This window comes from Mirounga angustirostris, unplaced genomic scaffold, assembly GCF_029215605.1.
Source record: "Mirounga angustirostris isolate CCGP_5_RB_7025 unplaced genomic scaffold, mMirAng1.0.hap1 SCAF_14, whole genome shotgun sequence".
Lineage (NCBI taxonomy): Eukaryota > Metazoa > Chordata > Mammalia > Carnivora > Phocidae > Mirounga > Mirounga angustirostris.
Genome location: NW_026991722.1, coordinates 76,981,414 through 77,008,455, shown reverse-complemented (window position 1 = coordinate 77,008,455; position 27,042 = coordinate 76,981,414). Strand labels below are relative to the sequence as shown.

At 56.6% G+C, this 27,042-nt stretch overlaps 1 protein-coding gene across 1 annotated transcript in view; it reads right to left on the bottom strand.

Annotated features, from left to right (window-relative positions):
• Positions 1-25,283, bottom strand: part of DTX1 (deltex E3 ubiquitin ligase 1) — a 35,654-nt gene extending 10,371 nt beyond the window's left edge. The window contains exons 1-3 of the mRNA XM_045887600.3: positions 25,080-25,283; positions 23,566-24,563; positions 6,438-7,107 (exon numbers count right to left, since the gene is read on the bottom strand). Of these exons, the coding sequence (XP_045743556.1) occupies positions 6,438-7,107; positions 23,566-23,824 (929 nt within the window). The 5' untranslated portion in view covers positions 23,825-24,563; positions 25,080-25,283. The remainder of the gene's footprint in view (positions 1-6,437; positions 7,108-23,565; positions 24,564-25,079) is intronic.
• Positions 25,284-27,042: the final 1,759 nt, after the last annotated feature.

Genomic DNA, 27,042 nt, shown 5'->3' with positions numbered 1-27,042 from the left:
ACATCACTAATCCATCACAGCACTCTCAAGCTGAGCAGAATCTTCAAGGTCCCTTCGGGGACCTTGGGAGGCTCCAGCTTCAGTCAGTTGGGTTCCAAATGGGTAAGTAACGGGCAGAAGTGAGAGCGCCATGTCATGGGAGAAGGAAGTTGAACAGCCCCTGGGGATCCCCCAAGTTCCTTGGGCCTGTTCCCCTCACCTGCCCCCATTCAGTGCCCCCTCCACCTGTACCTGAGGCCAGCCAAGTCTCCACTCCCACCCCGCTCTGCAGGGCCTGGGGCTGAGGACATCACAGTGAGCTCCAGGGTGCTCCCCAGGCCCAGCAAAACCACAGGCCATCAATGGCGGCTGTCTGGAGGCCTTTGCTCATTTCCCCATTCTGCCTGGACAAGCTCTGAGCTTCTGTGGACCTCAGTTTCCCCTCTGTCCGATGGGACCTCTCATCCCTGCCCCTGTCCACTCCTAGGGAATAGAGGGTGAAAAGTCCCCTAGAGAGACTTTTGGGGGTCTGTTGCCACTTAGGGCCAGATTTATCGAGAGGCCTGGGGGAAAGCCTCTCGATGGGGGAGAGCATCACTCTCATTTAACCCCCTGGGCTCTCAACCCCCTAGAGCAGGGCTCTGTCAGGGGAACCCGGGCAGGGGAGGGGAGGGGAGGGCTGGGCTGGCGGTTCCCACGGCCTGGGGCAGCCACATGCAGACAGGAGTGTGTGGTTTGGCCTCCCAGGGAGCAGGGCAGGAAGTGCTTCAGGTCTGGGGCGTGGGGGTGTTTGGTTTGACCTTGTGGTGAGGCGCTTGGAGGGAGGGGAGACTGCACACCAGTGAGGCCAGGAAAAGGGGGAGGGTGGGCAGGCCACAGGCCCGATGGGGGGACACGGTGAGGGTGAGACTTTTCATGGTGTACTTTTCAGTACTTTGTTGGTTTTGAAGCATTGAAATGTAATACCTATTAACTGAAGAACCAAATTTGAATTCTTTAAAATAAAAATGTAAAATCACTGTGGAAGTAAAAAACAGGAGGAAAACACCCAAACACATCGACAATATCAAAGCCCACCTCCAGATGGGCTCCTGCCTCCTGCATCAGCCCCACCTGCAGCATATTCTCAATATCCAGAGGGAACTTGTTACAACAAAGTCACACCTGTCTCTCCACAGCTGACAACACCATGGGCTTCCATTTCACTCAGAATCAAAGCCCAAGACCCCCCACAGTCTCAGGGCCCTAGAGGACTGGCCCCATTTCATCTCTGACCCCCCACCTCACCCCCTGCAGCCTCTCCAGCCACACCGACCTCCTCAAACATACCAGGCCTGCTCCTGCCTCAGGGCCTTTGCACAAGCTGCTCCCTCTGTCTGGAATGCTCTTCCCACAGTTCTCTGCGTGGCTTGCTTTTTAACCTCCTTTAGTCTTTGCTCAAATGTTACATTCTCAGGGAGGCCTCTTGTGACCTCCTTATTTAAAATCACATCCCTCTCATCAGTCCTTATATGTTGCCCACTCTTTATGTTCCTTCAGCAGTAGTTACTCCTCTCTGGACCACATTCTAGAATTTATTTATTTCGTTTACTGTTTGTCTCTCACTAGACTGTGGTTCCGGGAGGGGAGGGATTATCTGCTTTTTCTTTGTTGCATCCCCAGGGCCCCAAACAACGCCTGGCACACAGTAGTTGCTCGATATATATGGGCTAATTCATTTAAAAACAGGTGACTATAAGGCCATAAAGAAGGTCAAAAGAAGCAGCAAACTGTGACAGATAAAAAGACGACAGATAAGGGGTTAAGACCCTTAACACACAAGGAACATGTGCAAATCAATAAGGAAGAAATAAACAGCCCAAGAGAAGGATAAGCAAAAGGAATAGACAAGTAATTGGCGAAAGAAGGAACCACTGGCAGCCAGCAAACAGAAGAGGTTCTGAGGCTCATGAAGAAACAGAGGGGGCATCGCTAGGGCACCGCTCAGGTTGGCGTGGTGTGCAAGCCTGCTAGGGATGAACGGGAGAAGCACCCCTTCCTGCTGCTGGCGGGCCATGTAGACGGTGCGTGCAGGCTCAGAAACACAGGCACTTTGACATCTGGCCTCATGCTGGACGGCGGCCCCGCATCACAGGTGCAGTAACTGGGGACCAGAGGGGGCAATGAGTCCCACTGGGGTCACACAGTGAGGCAGGGGGCCGAAGCGGGGCCCGGCCACTCCCCCCAGGGCTGACGCCCTGTGCAATCAGGCCGGGTCTCTGGGACCCTGGCAGGAAACCTGGGGTGGACAGGCAGGGGGGTAGGGCACCCCGGTACCCTGGCCGACTGGGAATTTCGAATCACACACCCAACTGGGGGACCTTGAGCAAGTGTCAGCCTTTCGGAGCCTTGTTTTTTCATGTGAAGAGTGGGGAAAATCGGACTCGCCGTGTGGGGTTTCTGTGGGCATTCAGACAGGCAATGTGTGTAGAGGCCGTGAAATGAGGCCTGGGACAAAGCAAGTGCTCAGTAAATGGAAACAGGCCTGCAGCTGTCCCCTCTCTCCCCTCCACCACGTGGGGTGGAAACTCTGAGTCTGCCCCGCAGCTCCGTTCCAAAGTGCTGGACACTGCCCTCCCAGGAGACAGGGCGGATCTTCCCCCACCCCTGTGTGTCCCCCAGGCCCGGACTGCCAGCTGGCTCCCTGCCCCAACACAGGGGCAGTGGAAAAGTACCCAGGCCAGGGGCCCGCTGTGGCCCCACGGGCTGTGTGACCTTGGGCAAGTCGGGGCCCCTCTCCCGTCCTAGTCCCCACCCGGGGCTGAGATGCGGCTGGGAAGTGATCATACGGGGCGGGCAATATTAAAGCTTTGCATGCCATGGGCCCTGCTGAGCCGCCACACATGAGTGGCAGTGGTTTTAGCTCCATTTGGCAGAGAGGGAAACTGAGGCTAGGGAGGCGAAGCCATGCGCCCAAGGTCACCCAGCCGGGAAAGGACTGGACTCGGAGTCTGTGTCAGTCCTGTGGGACAGAAGGAAGTGCAGAGAAGGGGGCAGGAAGGAAAAGGAAAGGTGGCCGAGGGGAACCACAGACAGACAGATGGACAGAGAGACACAGAGACCCATACATAGAGATACTGTTATCAGCTGAGCTGTGTCCCCCTAGAACTCCAACGTTGAAGTCCTTACCCCCAGTGCCTCGGACACTTTGGAGAGCGGGTCCTCGCAGAGGGGATTAGAATAAGGTCTGAGGACTTTAGGGCAGGCCCTAATCTAGGACTGCTGTCCTCGCAAAGAGGAAACTGGACACATAAACATAGAGTCAGAGAGACCATGTGGAAGGCCATGAGGGCTCAGGGGTGTGGGGGACCAGGGCGAAGCCTGGGGGGCTGGCTGCCTGGCTCCTCAGAGACCCCCATCTGCCTCCCCTCATAGGCTGTGCCCTGGCAACAGAGGCTTCAGCCGGGAGGAACCAGGGTTGGCTACCCCCACCCGCCTTCCTCACACCCCCTCATTCCAAGGCAGACCCCACAGGTCCTGGGCTCACACCCCACTCTGAGCCACATAGAGTATTTTTAGCTGGGGTTCCTTGGAGGGGAGGGGAGGGGGCCTGACACAGGCTTATCTGGCTGGGCAGGGTCTGCATGGCTGGGGAGGGGTGAGAAAGCCCTTGACAGTTTCCACCCCCCCTTTCCAGGCCAATGTCTGTTCTCAGAGAGGGTAACAAACGGCTCCCAGGGGGAGTACACACCCAGTACACCCTGGGTAGGGGCACATGGTTGGGAGAACGGAGTTCCAGCAGGTCACAGGAGGACATGGTCAATGATCAGCACAGCACTCCCAAGGAGAAATTCTTCTTCTCCCCATAGCCCTCTTGAGCTCAAGCACACTCTATAGCTCCCCACTGTTGGTAGCAAAAAGCCCAGGCTCCCCTAAGGCTCCACACAATCTCGCTCTATACCCCCATTTGGGAAAATTCTCAGCACCTACTGTTCCAGCAGGAAACCTCCATCCTTGTACGGTCCCCAGAACCTGCTGGCCACATTCCTACCCCCACCCCTTTGCACCTGCAGGGCCACTAACTGAGATGTCCTTCCCTGAATGTACCATGTTCTCCAAGCCCCGCTGAATTGCATATGCTATTCCCTCAATCTGGAATAGCCTTTTTCCAGATCTGGCTACCTCCTCAGAGGGGTCTTCCCTGACCCCCGCCTCATTCCCTCTCGATCATACCACCCTGTCCCCATACCTCCAAGCGCTTCCCTCTCTCTCCAGCGATTGTGTTCATTTACTCATTTACTTGCTCTATGTCTGTCTCCCCATCACTCTGGGCCCCACGTGTCTTGTTCAGTTCTGTGAACACACACCCACGGTACATACTTGGAGAATTAATACTGAGCAATAAAAGCTGAGTAATTCCCAGCCAGCTCTGAAACACTGGATTGCACAAAGTTCATCAGTGACTAAGAAATCCACTTCACCTGGAAATCCACTGAACACATGGTAAAAGTGATGCAAAACGTTCCTGGACCAATTCTTACGATCACTATGTAGGATATATGCCTGCATATTCTATTCTATTCTATTCTATTCTATTCTATTCTATTCTATTATCGCATTCCACTCCATTCCATTCTATTCCTTCCAAGAAAAATCTGGTTACAACCTTTTGATTTCATAACCCATTAGTGGGTTACAACAATACAGCCCCAGAGAGAAGGTTCTCCAATTTTTGCTGCCGAGGTCCCTGAACTTCCCTGGTCCTGCCCCCGCCACACCCACTTCAGCTTGCTGACTACGCCTGCTGTCATTTGGGGGCCTGCCAGCCCTCCTTTCTCATAACAGAGCCAGGCTGCTACCTACAAGGAACACTCCAGTCCCATGACCCCAAGTGGGTGAGTCCCTCCTGCAACGCCTCCCCGAGAGGACTTTTGACCTCCATGGGGCTCCTCTCTGTTGGCACTGGGCCACACGGGGTGCACCTCTGCTTGTCCCCATGGCCCTCCCTCTTATCCCGCAGGAACGACCTGAAGGGAAGGCGCAGGGAAGGGTGAGGAGGCAGGAGGCAGCTTCTGCAAGCCACCCGAAGAATCAGGAGTAATTCACTGCTCCGAGCCCCCACGGCGGCTCTCTTGCCCCCACGCCAACCCTCTCCCTGGGTGCCAACTATCGTTCAGGTCCACAGCGTCCCCACACAATGGACATCCTGCTCCCATTTGCCAGGTGATGAGGCTGCGGCTCAGTGAAGGGGAAGGATGCGCGCCCCAGACCGCATAACTCAGACGTGGCTGAGAGGGCGTCTGAACCCAAGCAGTCACTTTCAAAGGGACAGAAGGCAGACGAGGCAGCCAGCTTTGGGGTCCCGTCCCTTCTCCAGCCGGGAGGTGGAGACCTCAAAGGTTCTATCCAGATCTGACCTTTGCTGGTCTTCCCTGGATCATGCCACGGTGAGAGAAGCACGGCTGGCTCTTGGCGCCCACCCCTCCTCTTGGGCACCACAGCCCACATCCCACCCGGTCATTTCCCTTCTGGTCTGTCTCAAGGTCAAGGTCTTTGCTCCTCCTTCTCATTCCCACTCCGTCAGGCTGAGACTGATGGAGTCAGGGCTCTAGGGCAGGCAGCTGACAGACTGTCGCTGGGTCCCTATCCTGGGGCCTGGGATGCCCTCACCAGGGGGGATTTCCTCAGTGAAATCCTGCTGGGAAAGCCAATTCATAGGAGATTCCTGAAAGGGCTGCTCTGGCTAAACAAGAGCAGAGAGGCTGGCTCCTGCGGGCCTGACTTCTCCTCGTCCACCACCCCTTGCTTCCACTACCCCAGGCCACCCGGGAGTCTCCAGAGCCGCCCCCCACCCCCGAAAACCACAGTATCAGCCCAGAGTAACAGGGATACTTCAGGTGTGGCCTATCGGGGAAATATTCCGACCAAGTGGCCGGTGCTTGTTGGAGCCTGCACACGAGATGGACGTGAGACTTGGGGGAGAGGCAAGAACCCTCTAAAACTTCCAAGACAACACAGTCTCTGGAATCCGCCTGGCTCGGAATTCCGAGCCCTGCTCTCCAGCCGGGTGACTGTCAGAAGGTAACATGCCGCTCCCAGCCTCGGCCTCCCCACCTGCAACCTGGGCATGATAGAACCGTCTGGAGTAGTAAGTGAGGTGCGGCAGATAGCTGAGCAAGGGATACACACGGAGCTCGCACCCTGACTGCTGCTGTGACGCCCGGGCTTGTGAATCATGGGATCCTGGGGGTCGTTAGGAACCCCCCCCGTGCTTGGGCGTTCTCATGCGTCAATTGGGGGTGATGCTGGTACCTACCTCGTACGTAGCGTCCCCGAGCGCGTTAAGGTGCTTAATTAACGCTTGGCACAAAGTGAACACCTACTAGATGCTAGATACTGCTTGTGACTGTTAGGATCACTGCGATTCTGCGCTCCTAGCCCCGGAGGGCAGCCACCCTGCGCCCGGGGGCCCGTCTTACCCCGGCGGGATGGAGGCGCGTGCGCTCACGCTGGTGGCGCGCTGGGGCCCGGGCCGGTTGAGGTTGTTCTGCCCCGGGGTGGGCGCGCCGCCGGGGGCGCTCGGGCTCCGCGGGGCCGCCGCCGGCTCGGCGGGGCCGGCGGCGGGCGCGGCCCAGAGCGCGGCGCCCGCGAAGGTAGCGCTGGGGCGCACGGCGAGCGCGCCCGGCGGCCCTCCCGGCGGCGGCGGCGGCGGCTGCGGGGGCGCGGGGGGCGCCTTGCGGCGCTGCGAGGCCAGGATGGCGTTGGAGGCGGCGCGCGTGCTGTTGACCAGCAGGCACTGCTGGCACGAGCAGGGCTGGCCCGAGCTGGCGCCCACGGGCCACGACTGCGACTTGGGGATGGAGCCGACGGTGAGCGGGTAGGCGAGGTCCAGGCGGCGGCGCAGGCGGCGGCGGCGGCGCGTCTGGCGGTTCATCTGCGACATGCTGTTGAAGTAGATGAGGTAGCAGAAGCCGAGCGACGAGAGGTCGAGCCACGGGTGCTGCTTCTCGTAGGCGTTCTGGATGGTGATGCAGATGTCCATGTCGTAGGCCGTCCACGCGCCGCCGTCGTTCTCCCACTCCCACACGATGCCCTTGCCCGGCGCCGACGACGGGTCGTAGAAGTTGCGCCGCACGGGCCGCATGGTGCCTGCGCTCACAAGGGGAGGGCGGTCAGAGCGCGGGGGCGGGCACCCCCCCTCCGGGGTCAGCACCCACACCGGAGCGGTGGCCGCACAGGCCCCGGGGGAGTGGGGACTGGGGAGTGGGGCGGGGGCGAGGGGGTGCGGGGGCTGTTCGGACCCGGGTGCGGGGAGCAGGGACAGCGGGGCCCTGGCCATGCGAGCGGGGGGGGGGGGGGGGGGGCAGGCCGGCCTTCTTGCCTCATTCCAAACTTCCTTCCTTCATCCATCCCCTCATCGGTGCTTTAATTCAAGCACAAATTCATCTCTGCACTCAACCACTCTTCCATTGGCTCATTTGTTCATTCATTCATTCGCGCCTTAGTTCTTGCATTCATATCTTCCTGGGCTCGTTCATTCAATAATTCTTTCATTCGATCCTTCACCCATGCCTGCAGTCATCCCTTATGCTTCTCAATGGTGCATGTCTTCTCACTCCCTAATTTAATTCATGCATTCAGCCATTCCCTCATTTACTGCCACCCTATTTAAAAATGTGCCACCCCTCCACATACTTCCTTTTCTCTCTCTCCATCCCTGCTTGGTTTTCTCCATCTGGCATAAGTTATATTTTACCTATTTATCTTGTTTTCTGTCTCCTCTCACTAGAATGTCACCAAGGCAGGGACTTCGTTTTCCTCCCTGCTGTGTCCCCAACGCCTGCGCACAGTAGGTGCTCTCAACAGATCATTGCTGAGTGTATGAATGCATTTCCTAGTTCAGACCCTGATCCTTTTGGGGTGTGGTTACTCTTGTGTTCCTTCATGCCTTTTGCTCATTCCTGCGTCTGTCCATCCCTTCGCCCACCAATTCCTTTGTTTTTTATTCATCTGTTTGTTCATGTGTTCCTTCCTTTAACAGACATCTGCTGACTACTCTTTGGAGGGCTCCACACCCAGTGCTCATTGAAAATGCACAGAACCACATGATAACCCCAGCCAGGTGGGTATTCATGCCCCCATTTGGAAAAATGAGGGCATTGAAGTTTTGCTCTCAACCACTGCTTCATGTTCCCAAAGCTCTAGGGGCTCCCTGGGAGCAAGGCTCCCTGGCGCACTGCATGAAAACAGAGATAAGGTGAGGTCCAGGCTGCAGGACTTCTCAGAGGCTTTAGCCTGCTCTGTGCCTTGGGACCACTGTGGAGGGATAGTTTTGCTGGGCTCACTCGGCACACCTGCAGGAAGGCTGCACACTTGACTGCTTCTCAGCTGTGGGCAAGTCCCTTCAGCCTGCCTGGGTCTTGGTGGCCCCAGCTCGAAAATGAAGGTGATGCCGAGCTCATGACGCGCCCTCCCCCTCCCCCCCTGCACAGAGCTGCCGGGAGGATTCGGTGAAGAGCCACAGAGCCCAGGGACTAGGCTGGGCACCAGGGGCTAGGAGGCAGACACATTTCATTTCAAGTCCCCACTGCCCAATGTGCCAGCTCTGTGACTGTGGTCCCGTGCCTCAACATCCCTGAGCTCCAGCTTTCTCATCTCTAAAATGGGCATAAGCAACCCCACAACCCCCTTGTGAGGTTGCGAAAAGGACCACTCTGATGATTCCAAAATCCATCATTTCCAGACCCACCCTCTCCCTCTGAGAGCTTGTGGATCCAGCTGCCTCCTCGGCACGCTCCTGAGGAGGTCCAATGGGCATCTCAAACTCACCCCTGGTAAAGCAGAACTCTGATGCTTCCCCACCCTGAATCTGCTCCTCCTGAAGTGGTTCTCATTGCAAATGCTGGATAGAGCTCTATCCTTCCAGCTGCTTGCACCCCAATACCACCCACCCCCAAATTGGGACTCATCCCTGACTTACCTCATACCTTACATCCAGTCCATTAGTAGACCCAGTCCCCTCTACCTTCAGATACATCCCAGGCCTGACCACTTCTCACTGCAGTGATTCTACCTGGTCTAACCCACTGTCTCTCTCCTGCCTGGACTGTTGCAGTAGACTCACGACTGGCCTCTGCTTCTGCCCTTGCATTCTGTAGTCTGTTCCCCACATGGCAGCCAGAGGGATCTTTTTCAATGCAAATCAGATTACATCTTTCTTCTGCTCAAAATCCTCCCATGGCCTCCCCTCTTACTGGGAATAAAAGCCAAAGTCCTCGCTATGACCTCCAAAGCCCCCATTGTCTACCAAACTCCTCCCATGAGTCTACAAAGTCCCGTCTTCCTCTCTGACTTATTACCTCCCACCTCCCTCTCACTCACTCCACTCCAGCTACCCTGGCCTCCTTGCCGTTCCTCCAACACCCCAAGCACTGTCTAGGCTCAGGGCTTTGCATCTGCTGTTCCCTCCACCTGGAATATTACTTGGGAGGCCCCAGATGTTCTCCTAGTTTCCTTCCTCCTTCCTTTTGGGTCTCTGCTCCAATGTCACCTGTTTAGAAAGACTTTCCCAGACCACCTTCTAGCACAGCTGTCCCGGTTGCCATCTTCTTGCCGGGTGTTCTTTTTCTTTTGGCACTCAGCACTACCTGATACGATATATTCATCTGCATACTTTCTTTATTCTCTGTCTCTTCCCACCTGGCTGTCAGCCCAAGAAGTCAGGGACCTTGACTGCTTTGCTCACTGCTATACCCTAGTGCCAAGCACAGAGCCTGGCAGACAGCAGACCCTCACAACGTGGAGTGCATTTCGGCTGTTAACTGGCATAACCCCAAGGTGCCTGGCCCAGGGATCTGCAGCCATATGGGTGGGGACCCACCACGGACCTTCTTGAAGACCCCTGCCTCCCTCTGCCTTGCTCAGGCTTCTCTCTCCTGAGCACAGACTCTCCCTGACCTTCACTTGGGTCCCTACCCAGGGCTGGAACAGCTTGTCCTCTGCTCTCTCTCTCCTCTGTCAGAATCCCAACGGTTATGGACTACCCCTGCCTCTGTCAACTGCCCAGACCCCGAGAGCTGGGAAAATCGAGGCAGACAGCTGCAGCCATGGATGTGAGAGAGACCTGTGAGGATGGAGTCCCTGGACTCCTGTATTGTTCAAGCCAATCATGTGAACACATGATCCTCCCCCGTCTCCTGGGCTGCCTCATTTTGATGCCTGATTTATCATTTTAATTGAGTGTGTGCATATAGATTTTTTCCTTGACAATGCTCTTCCTCCAGGGCAGGCCTGAGAGGGGGTTAGAGGAAACATTTCTGGATCCCGTTTCTGCTCTGCTCCTGAGTGCTGGTCTTCTCCTCCCAGAGTCTGTTTGCCCGTCTGCAAAATGAGGGCTCGTGAGAGATGATCTTCAGGTCTGATGTGCCTGAAGTCCCGCCCTGAGCCTCCTAGTGAGGGTTAAGGTGCTGTGTTACCTGGAAGGTATAACCCCTGGATGGTAAGGGAAAGGATGGGAACTTGCTTTCGTTAACCTCTGGGTGTCAGGTCTTGAGCTGGGCAGGGTGGGGTCAGAGATGGGAGGTGCAGAATAAAGTGGTTGAGAGAAACAACTCAGAAATCTCATGGGCCATGTCAAATCCTGGCTCCACACATAGCCTCAGTGTCTTCATCTGTAAAACGGGGGTAGGAATACATACCCCCAAAGAATTACTGTAGGACAAAACAAGATAATGCTGGTCATAGGTGCTCAGCAGAGTGCTTGGCCACAGTAGGTGCTCAATGAATGTTAACTAAGACAGCTGTTATTACTACATACATTACCCGCATTCCCCATGTCCCAGCTCTCATTCACTTGGTGAACTCCTATTCATCCAACAAAACCCTCCCTGTGTCCCCCTCTTCCTGGACTTGCTTTTCTGTTTCTGCTGCTATGGCTGGCACATGCAGCTTTATATTGCCCAAGTGTCCTTGCACTGTCATTAAATCATTCGTTGTTGTTCTTAATCTCCTTTGCTGGTGGATGACTTTCAGGAGGACAAGAACCAGGTCGGACCCACACCTGCGTTCCCAGCGCCAGGCACAGATCCTTGTGCAAAGGAGGTGTCTGCAACGGAAACAGGCAGCCTACTTGGCACAGGTCAGGGCTCGGAGGGAGTGGAAAGGGGAAGCGAGGACAGGACTGGAAAGGCCAGTGTTGGCCAGCCCCACGACAAAGGACTCCGGGAGCCCCTCCCAGCAGGTCAGGGCCAGCCAGCCCAGGCGTCCCTCTCTCCAGGGCTCTATTTACCAGGTATCGATTTTCCTGCCTGTTTACTGGTAGTTATTAAAGGCTGCGTCCCTGGAGTCCTTTTCAAACGAGATTGGAACCTGGAGAGCTGGAGTAATTAGGGCAGCTGCCATCCTCCCTGCTGGGCCCTGCACCCCGTCGTGTCTGCCGCCCGCCCATCCATCCACCTCGGGCTCAGGCTGGCCGGGGACCAGGCCGAGGGGGGCCGGCTGGGTCCTGGGTGACCTGCCTGGGCTGCAATCTTCAGATTTCCAAGGGAGCAAGAACACTTCTCCCTAGTGGCTTTGGCCTAGATTTTTGGCCAGAACAATGGGTCTAAGATGGGGCCAGAGGTTCTTCAGCCTGGGAAACTGGGGGCCTGGAAGCACAGCTGGTCTTTCTCACCCACCCACTCTGCTGGGTGTCCCTGAGCAGACCACTTCCCTCTTGGGCCCCCAGGGTGCCCAGCTGCAGTGACCACAGGGACCGGGGGGGGGTGCTCCCGTGGCCATTAGGGAACTGTGTCAAGCACGGACCGTTTCTGGACCTGTTTTTGTGTGTCTGCTTTTGTTGTCTGTCCCCCCAAACTCCCCTTCGTTTCTTAAGAATGTTTGGTTGAAAAATTCCAGTCTTGTTCCAGCTACACTGAGGGAAAAGGGGCTTTGGCCAAATGTCAGCTGGAGGATTTCAGGAGCTGGGCCCCGGAGACCGGGCGTGGGGGCGGCCGCGGCCACTGCAGCCAGTGAGTGGTTCACGCCTGGGGCAGAGACAAGCAGAGAGATCAAAACACAGGGGGAGGGAGAGATGGGGGGGGAGGGAGGCGCAGAGACACAGAGAGACACACATGCACAGAGAGACTGCTCAAAGGGAGGCCTCGATCAAAATGGGAAGTGCTGTGGCAAGGGGGTACCAGGAGACCTGGGGGCAGAGGGCGAGACCAGGTGGGAGAGACCTAAAGAAACAAAAGCCCAGACCTAGAAACTGAGAGCACCATGGAGAGTCAGGGAGCACAACAGAGTGAGGCCAAGAGACAGGGAAGAGCCGGGAGGAGAGCCGAGGGGGCAGATAGTAGCTACAGCAGTAACAACGAAGCGAGCATTTATTGAGCACCTACTGTGTGTCAGATGCTGCGCTCGGCACTTTCCTTCACTAACTCATTTTCTCCTTGCACACGGTTTCTTCCAGGGAGGGACCAGGATTATTCCCGTTTTACAGGTGAGGCAACTGAGGCCCAGAGAAGTGAAACCTTGGGAGGGCTGGGGGACTGATGCTCCATTCATGGAATAAAGGAGAGTCCAGGGTGGACTGGTTCTCAGGGGTTCAACCCAGCTAAGCGGTAGCCCAGCCTAGGATACCTCCAGCGACGGGGAACTCACTACCTCAGCTTCGCTCTCTGTGTTTAGCTGTGAGAGGTTTCTGCCCTGAGAATGTGGTGCTGATCTGACCCCCTTCCTGGAGGTGGGCTGTGTGGGTGTCTTAGCACCCAGCTTTTGGCATTAAGAAGAAGCTGACTGTAGAGAAGGGAGGGCCCCATGCCCTCCTGCCTTCCCCTCGGCCTCCAAAGGGCTCCTCCCTGAACGGAGCCAGCCCCGAGGCCAGGAGGGGACCCCTCCCTCTGGGGGCAGCTTCCTGCAGGGAAGTGATCTCAGTTTGGGGGCACCCAGACCCCAATGAGAAAGAGGGCCCCGTGGGAGGTGGTCATGGGACTTCCTGTCAGGTGGAGGGTGTCCTGTTGCAGGCCTGTGACCGGAGGTTGGGCAGTGGGTTGAGCATGAATTGAGCACCCACTAGATGCTGGGCCCCAGTGAGGGACTTTACTGACTCCTCCACCAACCCAGAAGTAATCATAACACCAACAGTTCTGTGGCTCTGGTTCGTGTCAACTCATTTAATCCTCATGACAGCCCGATGAGGTAGGGATATCCTTACCCCATTTTAGGGGCGACGAAATGGAGGCACAGCAGTTTAAGAAGATGCCCAAGTGGTCTCGCCAGACCCCGTTACCCGGCTGCCTGGCTCCCATGGCTGTTCCCTTTACTGCTCTGCTCTACTCGCACGAGCCCGTTTCCCGGAGGAGGAAACTGAGGCATGGAGGTTGGGCAAGGCACACGGCTGAGGCTCCAGCCTGCTATTTGACCTTCCAGAATAGAGGTCCTCTCGCTTAACCCCCACCGACCGTCTGCATGGCCAGCGCCCCACCGACAGCAAACAGGCGCACCTACAACCATCCCGATTTATCGAATGCTTCTGCTGTGTCAACTCCTGCGCTGGGGGGTCATGGGCGCCCCCCAGTCTCCACATCGGCCCGATGGGGTTTAGCCCCCTTTGGAAGATGGGGCAAGTCAGGCTCCTTGAGAAGATGAGGAGGGGTGGCTGGGGCGGGGGCCAGGCTGGGATCTGCAGGCTCTGGCCCCAGGGCACCCCCTCCCCAAGCCCACACCCTGGGATCAATAATCCCACAGCATTCTGTTTGCCTTCAAACTCTCCCAGGGGACTCGTCCGGCAGAGCTGTGGCCCATTAGTGGTTTCTGCACGTTGGAAGCTGGCCCAGGCTCCCCAGGGTCGGCCGGCAGCCAGGCCAGGGCCATGGAGAGGAGCGGGGAGGGGCAGGGAAGGCTGAGGGGCTGCCTGGCACTGGGAGAGCTTGCTGTCTTCAAATGGGGTCCGAAAGGCCCTTGTCCCGCAGGCTGCCGGCAGCGGGCTGTGCCCACTGTATGTGCTGCGTGTGGGGCTTCTCGGTCGCCTGGCTTCTAGCGCACTTGGGTTTGGCCCCCCGGGCACTACCAGCAAGAGCTGCAAGAGGAAGCGAGGGAGGGGGAACAGAAGGAACAGACAGCCTCCAGCTCCTGGAGCCCTGTGTGGCCCTGGACAACTGACCCGACTGCTCTGAGCCTTTCCTTCCTCATCGCTGAAGTAGACATCGTAATAGTAGTAAATGCCCACCGAGGGCCTGCTACGCGCCAGGGTCTGTTCTAAGCGCTTCAGGAGGCCAACTCTTAGTCCACACAATGCCCTGCAGAACGGTACCATTATTATCTTGCATTGTACAAATGCTATAGCACAGAGAGGCGGAGTGACTTGCCCCAAGTCACACAGCTACTACGTTATGAAGCCAGGATTTAACCCAGAGGGGTCTGGACTTCTACCCACTTCCACCGCCACCACCCCGTCCAAGCCACCATTAGGGCTGGCCTCGACTACCGTGGTAGCCTGTGCCCTGCGTGTGAGCTTCCACCCTCTGCGCCCTGCAGTGCACGCTCACGTGGCAGCCAGAGCCAAACTCAAGTCTGACCACATCACTCCGCTGCTCAGTACCCATCAGTAGCTCCCTAGTGCCCTTCGGAATCAGTCTAAGCTCTTCAGCTCCTCTCTGAGACCCATCACAAGCTGTCTGTGCAGCCTCTTACTCTAACCACACCAAACTTCTAGTTATTTTCTGAACACATCGTGCATGCTTGTGCCTCTGTGGATTTGCACACGCCACTCCCTCTGACACTCCATTCACCCACCCACCCCACTTTCCTCCCTGCCGAGTTCCCAAGCAATCTTCCTGGCTCAGCTCAAGCTCTATCCTCTTGGAATTTTCTCTGCCATCCTTAGGGAGAATCACACCCTTCTTGGGGCTCCCATAGCACCTTGCACCTGCAGTACCCCCGTTAAAGCACATAGCTCACTAAAATATTGAGGCTGTGTTCCCTCCAGCCTGGGAGCCTCTCAAAAGTTGGGCTGGCTTTCGGCCACCTTAGCATCCCCTGATAGCCAGGAACGTAGGGATAGGCACTTAGAAAATACTAGCTGAAGGAAGGAAGGAAGGACCAAATATATGCGAGGGAACCTAACTGAATGCTACAAATGACTAGCTTGGAGATTGCAAGTTAGTGGTGGATGTGAGTTTGTTTTGGTTTGCGTGCTATTTACATTTTTTAAAATGACCAACATTTAAAAACTGGGGTAGACTCACTCAAGTCTGGATTTCAAAAATCCCAAAATATCCAAAGATGTGGCCACAGGGACTGGCCTCCTTGGCAACCGTTAGCAGAAACTGAGCCACCGCCACCACATTCATGGGTTCGAGTATTTACTGGGCACCTACTGTGTACCAAGCACTAAAGAACAACAGTTGAAAACCTTTGCCTTCCCAGCCACCTCACACACTTCTATTAGCTGCCCAGGCTCCGTAAGCATCTGAGTTTTCAGCCTCTGTCAAGGTCGGGGAACTGGGTCCCAGAAAGAGTAGGGACTTGGCCCAAATCCCCTAGAAATTAGAGGCAGCTCTTGAGCCCGGGCCCCTTCTCTTAATTCCACTGTATCAGGTGACTAACACCTTGGCATGAACGAACCCTTGTTCTCTAGAAGAGCGGAGCCTCTCTAGAAGGAGGGCCCCATAATGGTGTGATTTCAGGTAAACTGTATGCTTCCTCTGGCATGTTCTGCTTGTGGTGGGAGCGACAGGGGACAAAGGCCCAGCAGTGGCAGGGCACAGCCTGTCATCGGGAGGAGCGGTGGCTATGCTGCGGCTGCTGGCAGGACTGGCCTGGCCACCAGCGCTGCCTCCTTTGATTGCCTTGTCCTTTGTTCCGCATTTCAGGGCATTCAGCTCCAGGGCCCGGCGCCAGACTCCCTCCCATATCCCATCATCGGCCTGCTACTACCTCCTGGGCAGGTGGAGGTGGCAGCCTGGAGCAGCTCCAGAGCTACAATGGGAGGAGCCCAGAGAGGGAGAGGAGCTTAGACAGGGTGGCAGAGCAAGGACACAGCCATCCAGGATCCAGAGGAGACTGAGCCCCCAACCTGGTCGCTCGTGGGGCCTTGAGGTGAGGAACAGCCCCACATCCTGGGACCTCCTTGGTGCCTGGCCTCCTGTATCACACCATATAAAAGGGCCTTGAGGGCGGGGGTTTGTCTGTCCTGTTCGCTGCTGCATCCTCAGGGCCTAGGACAGTGCCTGGCACACTGTAGGTGCTCATTACCTTCCTGCTGCCTGCATGAAGGAATGAATACTGACCACAATCCCCTGCGATAGGTACTGTTGCCGGGGCCACATCACAGAGAAGGGAGGGAGGGCAGTTTACCCAAAGTCACAAGCCTGCTCCCCTCCTCCCCCCACCAATACCAGAGAGCTGCTGGGGAGGGAACCCGGAGCCTGGGCCTCACCAGCAAGGCTCCCTGAGGCAGTCAGATCCAGCTTTGGGGCCCCATGTCCTCAGCAGGATTCAACCAGGGGCAGCGGGGGCTGGTAGGGGTGTCTGTGTCAATCAAGAGGCTGTGGGGGCTACGGGGTGGGGGGGATGACTGTCTTGGGCCCTGGAGGCTGTCCTGGGGGTGGCTACCCTGGGGTGTGATGCAGGAGTTAGTGGAAAGAGGGAGGCCCCGGGAGACATGGATGTTGGGGGAGGGGAGCCGGGGAGGGCCCTGGGCACCCTCCACACCCTGAGAACTCCACACTGGGGAGCGGAACTAGGGACCCCCTCGCCCATGGCCTGAATGGGCACCGTTGCTGTGACCGGTTCTGCCCCATCACCTCCCCACCCTGACCCCTCCTCATTACCCTCCAGTCACGTGTGCTATCATCTCCCCATTAGAACTCCCATGCCTCCTCCTCCACTCCTTATCATCTTCTTCCCACCCTCCATCAGCAGCCCCACGGAACCCCTACTGTCCCCCGTCCCCTCCCCATGACAGCCACTATCACCCTCCCTGACGCCACGGCCTTTATCATGCCCAGACTCCATCTTACTGATAATAGCGCCCATCAGTCCGCGTCCCCTCCCCCGCCACAGCGCTCATCACCTCCCTCACCTCTGGGTCAGACTCCACAGCTCCCTCGAAGGACGCAGCGGGGGAGAAGGAGGGGCAGGGGACAGGGGAGGAGCGGGAAAGAGCCAGCTGTGAGGGGGCTCTGACCCAGGATACCCCCAAGCCCCCCACCCACCCCAACGCGGGGGCGGGGCGCTGGCAGCTCTGTCCAAGGTGCTGGAGCTGCCAGGCCTGGCACAGTGTGGGTGCGGCAGACCCGGATCTGAATGTCCCACCCACTTCTTCTTAGCTCAGGCTCCCCACCCTCTGAGCCTCAGCTTTGCTGTGTGGAAAATGGGGCGATGCCCCCTGGCTGGGTGGAGGAAACCCGACGGGCTGTAAGGACGTGCCTGCGTCAGCCCCCGCCCAGCCTGCTTCAGCTCTGGCTTCCAAGGGCTGGTGATTAACGAGGCTGGTCCTGCAGCATGGCTCTGGGTCCCCTGGGGCCCCCCTCCCCCCCCCCCCCCCCGCTAAAGGCTAGCAGCTGGCAGCCCTGTGGTGCCCAGTGGGACCCAAGAGGCTTCCCTTACCCCCTCCCCTCTTCCGGCACAGCCTCCCTCTTCCACCTGGGCCTGAGGTCCCCTCCAGCACCTTGCTGATGCTGCTTCCTCTACCTGAAAGTGTTCCTCAGACCACGCAGACTCTTGGAGGACCTGTCCTCAAGGAAGTCCTCTCTCTCAGAGCCCCCAGGCTCACACTGCCCACATTACCTGGCTGAAGGCAACCTGCACCTCTCCTGTGGAGTATTTAAATCTTTTCCCTACTTGAGCATGAGTGATAACTATGTGCAAAGTAATATTCTTCATGCTTTTACCTATATTATCTCATTTAATCCTCATGACACCCCTCTTGGGTAGGGACTATTGTCATTCTCACTTTACCGAGGAGGGAACGGAGGCTACCAGAGGTTAGGGTGTTTGCCCACGGTCACACAACCAGCAAAGGACCAAGCTGGAATTTGGCTCTATATCTGAGTCAGAGGGTTCAACTGCTATTCCCATGCTATATATCTGGCTTGGCCTTCATGAGACTCTGAAATCAGTCTGGCAAGGGTCCTGTCCCTCTCTCTGAGTCCCCAGGACCCAGCCTAGCGCCTGTTACTGAGCAGACACCACTGAGCTGTCAGATAAAACGAAGATGAGTTTACATTATCAGAAGAGGCTCCTGGAGCCAGAAAAGCATCCAGAGGCCAAAAGGGTGGGTCTGTACGGGTGGAAATGGAGGTAGTGTGACAGGTGGTAGTGGGAGACAGCCATGAATGGATTTGTTGGACCTTGCTGCCACCATGGGATGGGCCCCTCCCCACCCAAACACACATTGTCCTTCTTGCCTCTGCTGTCAAGCCCAGGGGCAGGAGCCTCGCAGATTGGCTGGGCGGGGGTCCCAAGGGATCCTGTAACTAGGGAGCTCGTCCCGGAGGTTTCTGGTGTTGCACATACCATTCCTGCCTTGGACTAGACCCTGACAACAAGCCCTAACAGAGGTCTCAAGGGAGAAGGGGGAGGGGACTCTCTCAGCCCAGCATTGAATGTCACCTTGTTCTCCATCCCCGAGACCTGTCTGAGAGGCCTGGATTCCAGCTTGGGGCTGAATGGCTGTGTGACCTTGGGCAAGTCACTCACTCTCTCTGGGCCTCAGTCTCTCCATCTATAACAATGGCCTGCCTAGGAGTCTAAATTCTGGCAGTGCTTTCCCGGTGATGGCCTCTCTCTGGGGGCCGTGGTCTTCTGGTTTCCAACAGCCTAAGCAGGTCCCCAGACAGGACATTCCCATAAGGGCAGTGACCAGGGCTGAGCGGAGCCCAAGCTCCCTGGAGAATGAATGATGTAGGCTCGGGCAACTGAAAACAGCCACCCCCTGTCTCTCCAGCCCCATGGTTTGGGAGTGCTGGTGCAGCCATGCTTCGAGCCTTGGGGACAGCAGCTGTGGATGGTCTCCAGCCTGGCCTCTCCCAGCCTCAGCTGTCCCATCTACAGAATGGGCAGAAGGCTGCCACAAGTGCCCCTAGCTGCAGAGGGAGAGGAGAATGGGAGACACCAATCAGTCAGAAAGGTTGCCCATCCTGTCCCAGCCATGTGAGTCCAGGGAGGAATCTGGGAGTTGCCTGGAAAGTGGCTAAGTCACATCGCTGTCCAGCTGTGGGGACCAGGTGGAAAATCCGGGGTCTGGATGAGGCCCTCCGAAGCCGCCACCCCAATGGCAGGGTGGGGGACAATTAACTTCAGGGAAGTTGTGGCCTTGCAAGGGAGGCAGAAAGCGGTTCCCACATTACTTCCCCACTGCTAGTGGGAACCAGCCCCTCCCCCCAAGACCGCCATGACCCTTGGGTCCACCTCTGCCACCAGTTGCTGCACCCACCTGGGCAAACCTATCGACCTGGGTTTCCCATTTTTGAAATCTTGATTTGCCCATGGTAGGGGCAGCTCAAGACCAAAGAAGATGAGGAAAGCTTTGGGGAACCAGCAAGAAGAAGATCATGATATCGCAGAGCACATGCCTGTGAAGGGGCACCTGCCTTATCCCTCGCCTATCCCCGGCTCTCCTTTCCAGCCCTGTGCCTGGGACACCATTGTGAGGGATCTAACATCACGTGGCCCAGGGTCACATCATTTCCCCTGCACGTGGGCTCTGGACCTGAAGAGCTTCAAAGGGAACCTCACCTCCCGTGGGGCGTGATGAAAACAGCCCAGCAGGGAAGAGGTGAGCGGGCACCGGCTGAACAAACAGAAGCCCCCATGGGACCAGGCCTGGCCTCCCTCCTGTGGTCTGAGCCTGACACCTGAGTTTCCTTCCGCTAGTTGCACAACAGACACATAGATAGGGCATTTGTGTGTCAGTGGCATGCAAGCGGGTTGGTGTTGCGTGTGTGGACGCACACGTGTATATAGTTCAGGATATGCTGTGCCCGGTCGGCCTCGGCTCCCTTACCCCAGGGGCAGGTTAAGAACATGGGAGGGCAGGGGTCGGTGAACTGTAGCCTGTGGGCCAGATCTGCCCATGGCCTGCTTTTGCACAGCTCATGATCTAAGAGTGGCTTTTACATTTTTAAATAGTTGGAAAACAAAGGCTATTTCATGACTTGTGAAAATTCTACAAATTCACATTTTAGTGTCTACAATTAGTTTTATTAGAACACAGCCACATTTGTTCATTTGCTTCCCCTGTACGGCTGCTTTTATACAATGGCAGAGGTGAGCACTTACAACAGAGACAGTATGGCCCACAAAGGCTAAGATATTTACTCTCTTATTTACTATCTGACCTTATCAGAAAGTCTGTCAGCTCCAGAGTTACGGCACCAGCAAAGCTAGGGCTCACTGCTACTTCCCCCCAAACCAAGTTCAGGTTCAGCTTCAGTGAACTTATCAAGAATTTTATAATTAGAAAATCTAGATTTTTTTTTTATTTGAGAGAGAGAGTGAGCAAGAGAGAGAGAGCGAGTGCATACAAGCAGGGAGAGCAGCAGGCAGAGGGAGAAGCAGGCTTCCCGGCTAAGCAAGGAGCCCGATGCGGGACTCGATCCCAGGACCCTGGGATCATGACCTGAGCTGAAGGCAGACACTTAACGACTAAGCCACCCAGGTGTCCCTAAAATTAGAAAATCTAGATAGACGCTGTGTTCATTTCAGTACACATATGAGAGCTTTGGGTTTTCTAACTTTATATTGTTTTGTGTGTGTGTGTGACAGAGAGAGAGAGAGAGAGAGAAAGAGAGAGAATCATAGTCTTTTCAAGATTGAGCATTTCCTACCCATTTCTTGTGCATCCATAGTGTTCAGTACATGCTAGGCACATGGTGGGTGATCAGTCAATGTTTGTGGGATAAAATAACAGGCCTGGTTTTCTCCATTACCCAACAACCCTGCTAGCAAGGCTATACTCTTGCCTATTTCATAAATGTGGAAACTGAGGCATGGAGAGCTAAGGTCACCTGCTTGAGGCTCTCTCCTTGACCATTACCCATGAGAACAATATGTCCTTTCTTGACATTGTCTTACTTCTGGGAGAAGCAGGGGGCACATGATAACATGTCTGGTGAGGAGGCATCTAGTCCCTCCCTCCAACAGTTTTCCACAACCAAGTTGCCCCACCCTCCACCCCATAGGTTTCCAGGCCTTCCTCCCTCACTGGGGGGTCTTGGCAGCCTCCCAGGAGCCTGTTGAGGGATAAGTGATTTTTTTTTCCCCTTTTCCGGCAAACAGGGGGCAGGTGTGGGTGAACAGCTCTGGGGAGGAAGTGCAGGGAAGTAACTGAAGCTGAACTTCTGGGGGATTCAGCGAGGCTAAACCATAAAAGGGGTGTCATTGAGAGTAAGGGGACTGCCGAAGCGGGGAGTGGAGGCAGTTTGGGGAGCTAGGAGCCCAAGTGGGGGTGCTGGGGATAGAAAAGGGACCCAAAAGAGGGATCAAAGACCGAGTGGTTAACTTGGCAGCCTTGGGGTGGGTGGGGGGCTATCCCTACCTCTAAGGGCCACCCTCCAAGCCAGACCCTGGAAAATTTCCACACCCAGTGAGAGCTCTGAACCTACAGAAAGCCGAACACCAAGCCAAAGAGAAAACCCTCCTCCTCCTGATGTCCAACCTCTGCCCTGCATCAGAGAAGGGTTTGGGGATAAACCAGATGATTAGGGCAGGGGATGCCTAGCATTTCTCACTTCTCTATTAGGGACTCAGTGCCTCTCTGGAAGAATGGGCAGGAGGGTTCAATGGTGATTTTCTCTACTGTCTGGAGAAAATTCAAAGCCATTTTCATGGCTGTCCAGGCCCTGCTCCAACCTCGTCTTGCACCACCTTCTCATTCACCACACTCTACACACAGTGGACTTGAATGTACTCTGCTCCTTCCTACCACAGGGCCTTTGCACTGGCTGTTCTTGCTGCCTGGGACACTGCTCCCTTCACTCATTCTTCAGATTTCCATCACCACCCCTACCCTAGATTTATTTCATGTTCTCAGACCTGCAACTGATTATCTGTGAATTACATGTTTGCTTGCTCTCTGGGACCTCCAGTGTAGGTCCTCCAGTGAACCTCTACTCAGGACTCTGTCTGTCTTGCTCCATGCATTTTTTTTCTAGTGCTTAGCACAGGGTCTGACACACAGCGAGATCAATAAATGATTATATGATAGTATGAATGGATGCCTGGCACCACCAGTGACTGCAGTCAATGCCTGGAGTTATGGAAACAGATGGACTAAAACCATGTATTATGAATTCATCTGTGTTTCCACACTTGGTGACCACTCTGTAGGCACCAAGCAATGTTCTAGAGCATAGCTATCCACTAGAACTTTCTGTGATAATGGTAATGTTCTGGATCTATGCTGTCCAATATGGTAGCCATGAGACACATGTGGCTGTTGAGCACTTGAAATGGGGCTAGTGGGACTGAGGGGCTGAATTTTAAAGTTTATTTAATTTTATTCGACATGAATTTAAATAGCCACATGTAGTTGGTAGCTCCCGTATTGAACGTCTCTGGAGAGCAGGGACGCGTCCTACTATCTCCAAGGCTGTTACGTGCATTCTGTCAATCAAGGATTCACAAACCTCCATCACTGGTCCTTGGGGTCGAACATGCCAAGGATACTTTGGCAGCTTCCTTGAGGCAGGCACTCACCATCCCCCACTGCCCACCAAGCTTGTCAGAGACCACCAAGCAACAATGACTCAGAGAGATCTCCACAGCGATGGCACGTTTCCAGAACATGAATGCTGAGCATGGACCTCACCATCTTTATCACCATCCTCACCTATCACACAGCCACCAACCTCATTCTCTCCATCATTACTGCCCCATCACAATCTCCTCTCCCAAGACAACCACCAATGCAACCATCAATGCCAACACCACCAATTCCACAGTTAACACTACCATTGCCACCCCACCCCCACCCCTCCCCCCACCCCCTCCCCCCATCACACCATCTCAGCACCAACACCTGGAGCCAGTGCAGGAAACTGGTCAAGAGCACTGGCAATGGAATTCAATTGCCTGGGCTTAAATCCCAGCTCTGAGTTTAAATCACTCAGTTTCTGTGAGACTCAGTTTCTTTATCTGTAAAATGGGACTAATAATACTCATAATAATTATATGATAATAAGACTTAGTGCCTGTGACTGTTGGAAAAGAATCAAATGAGGAAGTGCATGGAAAGCCCTCTTCCTGGGTGCTAATGCTTTTCTAGATCCTGTGCTCAGTGAGCACAATTTTATTTAATCCTCACACAGCTGTGGGAGACATTGATCCACAGATTTTACAGATGAGGAAGCTGAGGCTAAGAGAGGTGATATGACTCGCCCAAGGCCCTACAACTAATACAAGAGGCCGGACTGGAACCCAAGTCTTCAGCTGGACTAGGCTAGGCTGTCCCTTTTTTGGATCAGCAGACCAGCCTTCCTGCAGTTCCTGTCTCCCCTCCTCAGGGATGCTGCGGGGATTCCAGAATTCCACCATGAAGGCTGGTGATGGTGGTGTGGTCTCAGCCTCAGCCTGGCCGGACAGGTGGGGGGGGGGGAGTGGAGTGGGGGCGAGTCTGCTCACCTGTGTCCTGGCGAAACTGGTGCATGGACTGCAGGTCGATGATGTAGGGCACCAGCTGGGCGTCCACCTGCCCCAGGACCACGGAACCGCGGGCGTCCTCCTTGAGCACATTCTCGATGTGGTGGCACACGGTGGCCGTGTAAGGCCTCCATCGGCTGTGCTCATTTAGCCACTCCCACACCACCACCCGGGCCACATTCTGCGGTGGGAAGCCCAGCCCGCTCCCGGGCATCATCACCCCCTGGCCTGGCCTTGACATGGCCGCTGCTGCAGCCTCAGGGGCCAGGACCCCACTCTTAGCGGCCCAGCTCCTCCTGGGCCTGGAGGCAGGCAGGGAACTTCCTCTCTCCCCAGGGAGGGGGGCAGCAAGAGCCAACTGGCCTCCTTTCTAACTCGGAGTCCTCTCTGAGCCCCAAGGCCTCAGTGAAAAGAGTGCGGGGTGCAGCTCCAGGCTCCAAGGACCCCTTCCCCCAGCGCTGTCTCAGATAAAGGCGCTGCTCTGAAAAGCAAGTGTCTTTTTTGTGATGGGGAAACGCTGCTCTAAATTCCTTGGCTCCCTGGGCTCAGAAAGGGAGTGAGGCAGCCGCCCCTACTCTAGGTCCAGTCTCTTCCCTGCTGGTCTCCAGTCACTTCTTCCCAGCCGGCCACGCAGGGCCTGTCACCCAGGAGGGCCGGGCCAGCCTGCTGCTGGCTCTGCGGCGCCCAGCCGGCCCTCTGCGCTCCCGACTGCGTCCCAGACCCTGCGCCTGGCTCCAGTGGGGCTGCTCGCCTGGTCTCGGGTCCGCCCCTCCGACGGCTCCTGCTGAAGGGGGCGTCCCAGTCCCCCTGGTTCCTGCTCCACACGGCGTCCTGGTAGGCCTGGGTGGCCGAAGAACGCACCGGGGAGGGTGCGCCGCGTACCCCTGGCCCGCGGGCCCGGCTGCGGCTCTGGAGCTGGGCGGGGGGGACGAGGGGGGCGGGGGCCCGTGGGCACGCCCCACCCCACTCGTGCTCGCGACCTGCCGGGAGACAAGAAGGGGAGAGGGCCCTTTAAGAGGAGAGCGCAGCACCCCCTCCCCCTTCCCGGGAGAGCGATCGGCTGAGAACAATGGGGAACCGATGGGGGGGCCAGCAAGGGGGGCTTAAGGGGGTCGCCGCCCGCTTTCCCCTGGGGCAGGCCTGAAGGGAGGGCTGGGGCCGGGGGCGCGATTTTCCGAGGCTCCTCGCCTGCGGAGCCCCCTCCTCAGCTCCCCGAGCGCTCCCCTCCCCCGGGGCCCGCGCCCGGGCCGGGATGCAGGGCGCGCGGGGATGCGCGGGGATGCGCGGGGATGTGCGAGGATGAGCGGCGCTGCAGGCGCGGCCCAGGGCCCCTCGGGGGTCGCGTCACCGAGGAGGCGAAGCCGGGAGCTGGATCGTCGCTGCCTCCCGCCCTGGGGTACCAGCTCCCCCCCTTCCCCAGCCCAGACCTCCCCCCAGCGCGCGCCGGTCCCCTGCAGGAGCCGGGGGTGGGGTCCCTAAGCACCCCGCGCTCTCACCGCCTTCTCCGCTGTGCTGCCTGGTTCTCCGCTGGCGCTTCGCACCGCCGCCTCCTGGGCTCCCCCCGGAGTGGGAGGGAGCCGCGGTCCCGCCTCCGCGCCCTTTCCCTCCCAGGCCCCGCGGCCGCCGCACGCCGGGGCGCTGGGCTTTCCGCGCGCGGACAGACTGCCCCGCAGACCGACGGACGCACGCGCCGGCTCTGGATGCCGGGATCCCGCGGGTGGGAGGCGGCCGCGGCGGCGCTCCGGGGAGGGGCGGTGGAGGGGGCGGAGAAGGAGGAAGGGGAGGAGACAGACCGGGGCCCGAAGCGCCGCCGGCTGACACGCGAGTCCCCGGGGCGCCCCAAATCCTAGGCTAGGCCCATCTGGGACCCCGGGAGGTCTCCTCACCCCATGCAGGAAGCCAGGCTTGGAGTGAGGTGTCTATGGGTCTCCTGCTTAAATCCTAGTCGTCTTCACATTCCAGCTGCCCAGTCCCAGGACCTGGAACCCAATAGGTGCTCAATAAATGCTTGAATGAATGACTATGATCCAGAGACTGCCCAAAGGAAGATCTTAGAGCACTCCAGAGTAGCTTTCTCTTCTCCTTCCACTATTCTGGGAGAGGGGAGGGAGGAGGCGCTAGCAAGGCCCATTTCAGAGCCAAATGGAATCATGAAACATGGGAAGACTGAGGCCCAGAGAGGGTAGGAAACTGCCAGGATCACACAGCAGATGTCCAGAAACCAACCCAGAGCTGATTCTCCTCCCAGCCCCGAATTAGCCAGCTCAGAGCCTACTTCCCCAAAGCACCCACCTGCTCCAGGTGAGCGGGATAGCAACAGTATCTTGCCCTGGAGGGGAGTTTAGGGGACCTAGCCCAGGAGACAGAGACTTTGGAGGAAGGTAAGGTGAGACCCTCCACCATCTCATTCACAGATGCCTGCAAACAGTAGGTGCTTAATAAATGCTGGGTGAGGGTTGGCTGGATGGAAAGGGAGGCAGGTGATGGCAGCAGCTCCAGTGTTAAAGGGATGGCCAGCTCTCCTTCCTCTGGCAGGCTGGATGCAGCTGAGCACACACATTAGCTGGGAGGGGGATGGACCACCCGAGGCCTGCGGGTGTTTAGATTAGGAAAGATGAAGGATGCGTCCGGGAACTCCAGCCTGGGCGACAGATGGGGGTCAGCGGCCTGTTTGGGAGCCTGCCCAGAGCGGCCCACGCTCCTCTTCCTCCCCAAGGCAGATGCTGATAAACTAGGTGAGGTCAGGGGAGGACTGGTCAGGGGCGCTTTCCCAGAACCAGACTCCGGTTCCCCAGCCAGCTGGAATGACCTCCCCTCCCCAGGCCCCTGTTCTGTCCTGCAGCCCAGTGCCTGATGGGCTTTCTCAGATTGAGTCAGTGATTCTGCTGGCTCGTGCTGGCCACAGACTAAAGAGAGAGGCTTTGTGTGAGGATGGGGCCAGCTCTGCAGTGGTACCGATCCAGCTGAACTCTGGGATTCAGCCTAGGGTGGCTTTACGGGGTCCATGAGGGCCCCTTGCCCCGTGACAGACAAACTTATGTGTGTGCGTTTATCTGAGAAGAAGGGCTGTGGCTTTCAGAGATTGTTCTCAAAAGAGCCTATGACTCAAAAGATTCAGAGCTAATGCTTATGAACCTTATGTTACAGAAGGGGATCTGGGGACCCCAGAGTGGGGAAGTGACTGATTCAAGGTCACACGGAAATTTAGCATTTAGAAAGAAGAACCCATGACTCTGGACTGCATAATGCTATTTAAGGTCTGACTGAATGCCACTTCTTCCAGGAAGCCTTCCATGAACTCATTCCCATCTTCCTCTCTGTTCCTTTACCCATACCTTGATGTGACAGCCTGCATCACAATTGGCCACCTCAGTGCTGTCCCTGCTAGAGTGAAGCATCCATGAGATGAAGGACTGTGTCTTATTCGTCTTGTGTGGTGTGGTTATCATTTCTTGAGTA